We start from the raw sequence: 8,404 nt of genomic DNA, 5'->3' as shown, positions 1-8,404 counted from the left end.
CATTTAATGGTGGTGATGTGAGTGGAGCTTCCACAAGTTCTTGCCCTGCCGATACCATACAACCTTACAATAAAATAAAAACCAGCTTTTGTAAGTACAAGTACAGTGAAATGCTTCCATCCATGGGAGCTTACCATTGAAGACAAAACAATATACATGTAATAAGTATTTTGCACGAATAACATTCCAAGGACCAATAAATACCCAATGCATTTTTCCCCATCTTCACTTGCGTAAGCAGTTTCTTCCCCATTCACAACGCTGATGTGGCTTTTTCTTGCCCAGGCCTTTAACCCCTTATACAGCCTGTAGCCCACCATCACACTGAAACTGTCAAACTTCTATTACCAAAGAATAGCCCCACCAGTTTATACAGAAGTCCCTGTAGTTACTGAGTAACACACCTTAGTAAGTCTTAGAGTGTTAAGAGGTTTACAAAACTTTGCATTCCCATCGTTCCACTCTGTTCCAGTCAGAGAAAATTAGCAAGTCAAAGCTAACCATCATGGAAAGGTGAACCCAACCACTCATCAGCAAAAGATTTCTTGCCACTTGCTGCTTGTACAGCAGTATAACGAAATATAGCCTCAGTGTCGGGCAGAGAGATGAGCAGTCACCCCAGCACCCAGCGAGCAGTTAGGGGATACTGTATATCCTCAAGGGCACCACAGCTATGAATGTTGAGGCTTTTTTTTTCACTTAACCTTTAGGCCACAGCTGCTCCCATTTGCTAGCGAACAGCTAGCAAAAGCTAACAAAGCTAGCTAACTGAGTAAGCTCTCTGTTTCTGTGCTAGGTCGGCTATCCGTTCCTCATTCATTCGTTTCGCTCGCTCAATCGAAAGTGCATTTGTCCGATTGTTCTTCTAACCTAGGCCTGTATTGGCTGTGCGTATTCCCTGACTGCGGACTATTCTTTCTTTAATTCTGCTTTCTTTAAGAGGTTGCCAATATGTTGAGCATTTTTCATTGTGTTCTTTTTACAGTATCTTTCTCAGCTGTAGGTACAGTTATGCAGTGTGAAGGCAATCATTCTGCTTGCCTCTTACCAATGCATGATGAGAAAATATTCATTCAATGATATATCTCTCTCAATCTATGTGTACTCACACACACATACACACACTCACACGCACACACACACACACACACACACGGGCGAACATTTCTCTCCTAGTCTCAAAGCAATAAAAATGGTTGATAGTGTTTCTCTTTTAATAAGGCCCTTAGCCACTGTGAAACTGCTTATAGCATAAGAAGCAGAAATTACCTCCAACAGCTGCTTGTGTCTTCAATCTTCACAGCATTGCCACAAGAAAGAGACGAAGCTATATTAGAATAAACGACATGCTGATTTTATTTGCTTTGATTTGATTGGAATTGCAGTATTGCACTGATTAGAGCCTGCAAATCAAAAATGCAATTTTTTTAACAGTAATTTAATATTAACTTTAGAGTTTCTGATTTGTTTGTTTGTAAGCAAATATGACCTGATTGAAAGCAGTAATGTGGCATGTTTGCCTGTATGTGCTGAGTAAGTCAGGAATGGCATGAAACAGTGTGCATCAGTGTGAGCAGTGTGGATAGAGGACATGGTGATAAAAGGAGATTTATGGAGCGATCCCAGAGTGACACAAACACTTACGATAGCATCCTGCTGAGCCGAGCACTTACATGCAAACATATTCCAACTCTGTCCACATTCACACACACACACACACACACACACACAGAGAGAGAGAGCTACACTGACTTCCTTTCTCGCTGACTGTGACTCATCCACAATAAGCCATACATCCACTCAGAAGAAAACAATCAAACAAACAAGAGGGGAAAAAATGTTTGTGCTTAATGTCTGGCTACAGTCTCATCTCCAAAGACAGACGGAGCATTTAGACATAGTTTAGCAGCTCTCTCTGTCTCTCTCTTTAATGTCCCTGTCTCTCTGGAGATGCGTACGTGAGTGTTAAAAATCCCTCTGATTTCTTTAAGCTCTTAATGAGCTCCTTTGGGAATTTTACTACCTCAAGAACAGCTTCCTCTTCGGTCAAGATCCACTTTGTCAAGCCAGTCAGCGTGTGATGTTTTCTGGAAAGTGCTCTTTAAAAACAATGCTTCCAAACTACTCTCAAGAAATGATTCATGATATGAATTCACTCCATTTAGTGGGTAGTATTAGGCCACTGACTCCAAAATCGTATCCTGGAGTGGCCTGCCTTGCACATTTCAGGGTTTTCTGAACACACCCACTTCAACACAGGAAGACAGTGTGTTGAAAGCAGGGGAAGAAAATGAAATGTGTGGGAGTAGGAATAAATGCTCAGAGATATGTTATTTTCCGTCCTTTTCAGACATTTAAGCAAATATCTAATCAAAGCCCCATTTCTGAGAGAAAACCTAACATACCTAACGTGATTTTATCCACTTAATATCTATTGGCTGCTAATTAACAGACTTTTAACATGGTGATAGTGTTCAGAAGTCCTCCAGTGGTTCCCAACCCTGGTCCCTGGTTTCCTGCTCCAACACAGTGCCTTTAACTCGGGAAGGGCCTGTTAATTGTCTGATAAGCTGGATCTGGTGTGCTGGGAGCAGGGTAAACATTAAAATGTTGAGGGCAGGGGGTCCTCCAGGATCAAGGTTCGAAACAACTGCTCCACACTGTAAAAAAGGAAAAAAATGAAGTCAGACCAGTTTAAAATGCTAAAGTAACTGTTACAGAGTGTTCTTTGGGTTAACACAACTTAGCTTAGTCAGCATTCTCCTAACTCACATTTTTTAGTGAGTTAGACAGCTCAGTTTAGTTAAAAATACATGTTGAGTTGAGTTTAAATATATACATAATTAAGCTGCAGCTGAAACTGATGAAATATTTTGTAAGATTTCTTGTCTGTGGCTACTCCCCTCAATTTCTTTACTGTTTATTCCCATTTGCAGGTTAGGACTTTCAATGATACATGATGTTCCAAGACTTGGAAGACTTCTCACCATAGAGCACTGAGCCCATTTGATTTAAACTTGGAATTAGAACTTATTATCTCTTCACACTTGATGAATAGGCAGATAGACCATTGTGCCACCCTAGAGCCGTAAAAATGACACCATCAAAAACAGTTTTAATAAATTTAACTTTCTGCTCTTTACCTGGACACAGATTTGTAAACTACTGCACAGCACTACAGGAGTGCAACTGTCCTACTACCTGCTTGTTAAAAGAAGGTCCCATCAAATCCCATCAATACCACAGCTGTAGGATAGGGGGAGCTGTAGAAGGAAGACTGATATGTTTTTGAGTTGGTTCAACTCAATACTGGCAAAACCGGGACGCAGGTGTTAAAAATGTGAGTTAGACGAACTTTTGACTAAGCTAAGTTGAGTTAACTGAAAAAATGCACAGCATTCGGTTTAACTATCAAACATACTTGAGCGTAATGGATTTGTATATGCTTTTGAATATGATTTTGCATGAACATATGATTTTGTGTTTTGAGTACACTAAAATACACTCCTCCCTTCCAAAAAAAATCAGTTCACATGTCTGTAGGCCCATATGAATGGAAACACACATTATTACAATGCCATAAATTATGGACACCAATCTCAACTAAATGGAGTGAAATGGAGATAATATACTTTTTCCTAAGCAATCGTCTAGTCACAGAACCTGTTCTCCCATTCTTGCAACACCGGTACCTTATCCTCTACACACAGTGAACAGTCACACTGAAGAGTCAAAGGTCACATCTGATGAAACAGTAGACTGGTGATAATGAGCCTGTGGTACGTTGGATACAGATACTTCATTGTTGTTGGCTGCAGTTGCAAGTGTGTTTATTTGAGACAGCACTGTGAAGTTCAGTAACATGCATTTCTCATTATATTCAGTTCTGTTGTCCAGCAGTACAGTCCAATCTTCACTTGAGAGAGCAGAATAAAAATAGGGACAAACAGAGGGAGAGAGAGAGGCAGAAGCAGAAGCAGAAGCATAGAAGAAATTGAACCAAATTCATCCAAAAATTCTTGGTACCACATTTCATAGTCTAACTGATGGTGTTTGTGTGTGTGTGCTCCATGTAGGTAATCATGACATTCATGCGGTGTGACATTTGGAGTATTTTCATTTACTGGCATTTCCTGTGACATTTCTGCAGCAGCTTAGCAAAGCCTGGTGCTTTGTGTGTGTATGTGTGTGTGGCTGTGTTTCTCCCATCACATTATTACACACTCATATTGTACCTCAGGACAGTCCTGTTATCTGAGATATACCTAACTGACCTCAATGGATACAGGCCAAAGAGTTCATTCTGCTCATAGAACGTTTACGTGCGCTGGTAGAAATATTGTGAAAGAGCAAGAGCCGCTATTTTGACAGTTCAGTGTTATGAAACCAGCTCTACATGTGATTTATGGGGAAATGTGTGAACTAATGCTTCCTGTTGTTTTTGGCTGATACTGGACAATTGGCTTTCTCGGTTCTCTGATTTCTCAGTGGCATCACGTGACCTTCTAAATCCTCCAATCAATAATGCTTGTTCAAGCTGCAGGAGTTCATCTTGAGGGTCTTAGGGTTTTTCATTTGTTTGAGGTAACAGCAAGGCTATCATGGCTAGGGTTACAGCATTGCTTTCAGTACTGTTTTTTGCCCTCCTGGGCTTTGAAAGCGTCCATGGTGAAGCCCAGACTGGATCCTGCAGGCTAGTGTGCGACCCTGCACAGTCCCAGAGCGGTACATATGACATAGGAGTCAATGGCCTGGTCATCCCCCTTTCCTCCTCGGGAAGTGGCGCCCCAGGTCCCATGGGGCCTCCTGGTAAAGCAGGACCCCCAGGTCCACAAGGTCCCAAAGGAGAGGACTCCTTAACACGTGGGGCAGTGGCCTTCTATGCAGCCCTGAAGGAGGACTTCAGCAAAGATGATGTCCTGAAGTTCACTAATGTGGTGACTAACCTGGGTGGCCGCTACGACTCCTCCACTGGCATTTTCACCTGCCGCTCAGCCGGAGTGTACCACTTCAGCTACCACATACTGAAGACTGGGGTCAGCCTCCGGGCAGAACTGGTGCATAATGACAAGGTAAGTCAAAGAAGGGTCATAAGCACATTCACAAAATAGTAACTTTTTGTAATTTATTGTAATCTAAGCAACAATTACTACTGTCACTACTAGTAGTGAAACCATTTTACAATATACAGCAGGTTTCCATTATGGACATGAACCATAGAATAATGCAAATAACCATTTGAATGCTTAAAGGGCTGTTATAAGTATGATGTATAAATATGGAGCCAAACAGCAAAAGAAAAAGTAAGTGAACCCTTTTGAATCAAACTGCTTGGAATTCTGCATTGAACTCCACTAAAATGTGGTCTGATTGGTGTCTAAGTCACTTTTACAACCAAAACTAGTAACACACAAACAGTTGTACTGTTTATGTGCCAACAATTGGCAAATATCCACAGTGCAGGCTAGAAAAAGTAAGTGAGTTGTAACACCTTACCCAGAAGCTTTGATTTGCCAATTAAAAAAAGACAGACCAAAGTCTGGTTGCTGACAAATGTGTTCCTCTCAAGAAAGATTGGTTTGTGGGAACCATGCCTTAATGCGAATGACTTTCACAAGGCCTCAGAAGATGTGTTAAAAGCTCCTACTTCACATTGAATCCTAGGACTCATTACCTGGAGGAGCTGTATGTGTGAATGCAAATGTCCAAAACAGTTGTACCTTACCCAGCCCCCTAGTACAAAGCCTGGGTATAGGTCATGTCCAAATTAGCGCATATGTGAATAGAGCGGGTAATTTTCCGGAGAATTACAGTGGGTCTTGGCGAACCCCCCTGCCCACGTTGCACTTTTTTTCCCCTTTGCCGTTTTGCTATACTACTTTAATGGAATTATACTTAATAAGCATACTAAAGTATGCAAGGAGTGGTTAGTGTCACGCAGTAACATCACCTTCCTTGTAGCAGATTAGGGCTTGATTCAGTGGGTGTCCAAGCCCACTACACTACACCAGTAAGAGTCAATAGGAAACCCTCCTAACTCCACATTCACCTACCTGTGTAACATGGTTCAAACATAGGTCACTCTGCGTTAGCTAAATGTCATAATTGCAAATGTGAGGCTTTACATTTATAATCAGTTTGCACTGTATTTAGGCAGGGTTTTGTATCATCAGCTTGTTTCAATAACAAGTAGCGACAAACATATAGCTCATATCAAACATGTACTACAAATCAAGACTGTACAAGGGCTCCAAGGTGGCACAGCTATAGCCAAGTGTTAGCCCTATCATTGGGAGATTGGGAGATCACACACATCCATGGCCAGGGATCTGAAAGTCCCAGAAAGCATAACTGGCTTTGCTCCTTTCAGATGGGAAGGATGGGCCCCCCTCTCTCCCTCATCACTGGCTGGCCACCATGGGCTTCTGTTAGCTGATATAACAGAACTAGCAGTTAGTGTTCTACTCTAAGCGTATTAGCTGTCCAATGATATTTCATTAGCAATATATGAATCAGAAGAAGCACATGCTAGCCTTTGCTAGCCTTTACCCTTCCAGCACTGTTAGCATTGTGTAATAGGGGGTGTCCTGGCAAGTGGGAGGAACTTGAAACAGAGACATGAAAGAACTTCCCATCCACATCAAACCATAAAACAACAACTATATGGTATGAAGTAAAAGTTCTTTCAGTGGTCATGATCAAGATGCTAGGCTAAAAACACCATGCTAAAAAGAAAATTAGTTTGAATGTAGTTTTACAGGAAGTGAGTACTAACAAAATATGTTTGTGTGTGTGTTGTTGTTGTAGGTCGTGGCCAGTGCAGTGGCAGTAGATGCTCTCCACACTGACACAGCCAGTAACAGTGCCGTGCTGCAGCTGAGTTCTGGGGACCGTGTGTTTGTGCGCCTCAGCAAGAGCGACAGCACCCTCAAAGACTCAACCAACCTCTTCAGCACCTTCTCCGGTCACCTGCTGTACGAACTCTGAAACTTATTCAGCCATCCCAAGACCACCAGGCCACAATACATACATATAGTATATGACAACAGTGCATGTATAAAAGTTTTTTGATAGCTCCTCCACACACACCACTGTGGCTGTATTGTAAGGTCATAATGTCCCTGTAGTGGTTTGTGCTAGAATGCTTTCGGTGCTGCTTTGTATTCAGACTGGGAGTTTGTCATTGAATAAAAAGGAAAGCTCTGTTTCCAAGTCCCTGACTAAGACTTTTTGTTGCCACGGTGGAATCAATTCTTCAATTTAGCCGCAAGGCCGAGCCCTTGGCAACACATTTCATAGGGCATTGGAAGAGATGTCACACACAGATTACAACACAAGCACAGGAGATCTCTCTCTCTCTCTCTCTCTCTCTCTCTCTCTCTTTCTCTCTCTCTCTCTCTCTCTCTCTTTCTTTCAATCACACACACAAACACAGCTGCTGAAGTGTTACTAATGCTTCTCAAGCCTGCTTCATTGATCACAGCCTCCTGACACATTTTTACATGAAGAAAGCAAAAGAACCAGGTACATTCAGTGTCTTAGGCATGAGCCCACAAGTATTACAAGCACATATTAAGTGATCCACCAACTACAAGATCAGACAGTGCCAGTAGACTGACCTTTACTTGTAAAGAATGAGACCTGTCAAACAAAAAACGAATGTCGCTACCACCAAACTATTTGACAGTGCCTATTTTATAGATGGTTTAAACACTTGTACAGAACATTATAATAGTGAAACCATTTTACAAATTATATACAGCAGGTTCTCCATTATGGAGATGAACCATAGAATAATGCAAATAACCATTTGAATGCTTAAAGGGCTGTTATAAGTATGATGTATACATATGGAGCCAAACAGCAAAAGAAAAAGTAAGTGAACCCTTTTGAATCAAACTGCTTGGATTCTGCATTGAACTCCACTAAAATGTGGTCTGATTGGTGTCTAAGTCACTTTTACAACCAAAACTAGTAACACACAAACAGTTGTACTGTTTATGTGCCAACAATTGGCAAATATCCACAGTGCAGGCTAGAAAAAGTAAGTGAGTTGTAACACCTTCCCCAGAAGCTTTGATTTGCTAATTAAATAAAGACAGACCAAAGTCTGGTTGCTGACAAATGTGTTCCTCTCAAGAAAGATTGGTTTGTGGGAACCATGCCTTAATGCGAATGACTTTCACAAGGCCTCAGAAGATACAAGCTCCTTTTACACGGTAACCTAGACCTTTTTCATTACCTGGAGGAGCTGTATGCGTGAATGCAAATGTCCAAAACAGTTGTACATTGCCCAGCCCCCTAGTACAAAGCTCAGGTAATGTCCAAGTGAGCACATTTGTGAATTGAGCGGGTAATTTTCCGGAGAATTCACAGTGGGTCTTGGCGTACCCCCCTGCCCACG

The 8,404-nt window shown here is 41.7% G+C and overlaps 1 protein-coding gene across 1 annotated transcript; it reads left to right on the top strand.

Moving 5' to 3' along the window:
* The first annotated feature begins 4,560 nt into the window (after positions 1-4,560).
* On the top strand, positions 4,561-7,212 carry c1ql1 (complement C1q like 1). Its single transcript, XM_072696325.1, has 2 exons — positions 4,561-5,072; positions 6,808-7,212. The coding sequence occupies exons 1-2, from the start codon at positions 4,602-4,604 to the stop codon at positions 6,985-6,987; spliced, it is 651 nt and encodes a 216-aa protein (XP_072552426.1). The 5' UTR covers positions 4,561-4,601; the 3' UTR covers positions 6,988-7,212.
* The last annotated feature ends 1,192 nt before the right edge of the window (positions 7,213-8,404 follow it).

The sequence above is a fragment of the Salminus brasiliensis genome, chromosome 1 (assembly GCF_030463535.1).
Source record: "Salminus brasiliensis chromosome 1, fSalBra1.hap2, whole genome shotgun sequence".
Classification (NCBI taxonomy): Eukaryota; Metazoa; Chordata; class Actinopteri; order Characiformes; family Bryconidae; genus Salminus; species Salminus brasiliensis.
Note: the sequence above shows the minus strand (reverse complement) of the source record. Positions and strands in the feature narration are given on the sequence as shown.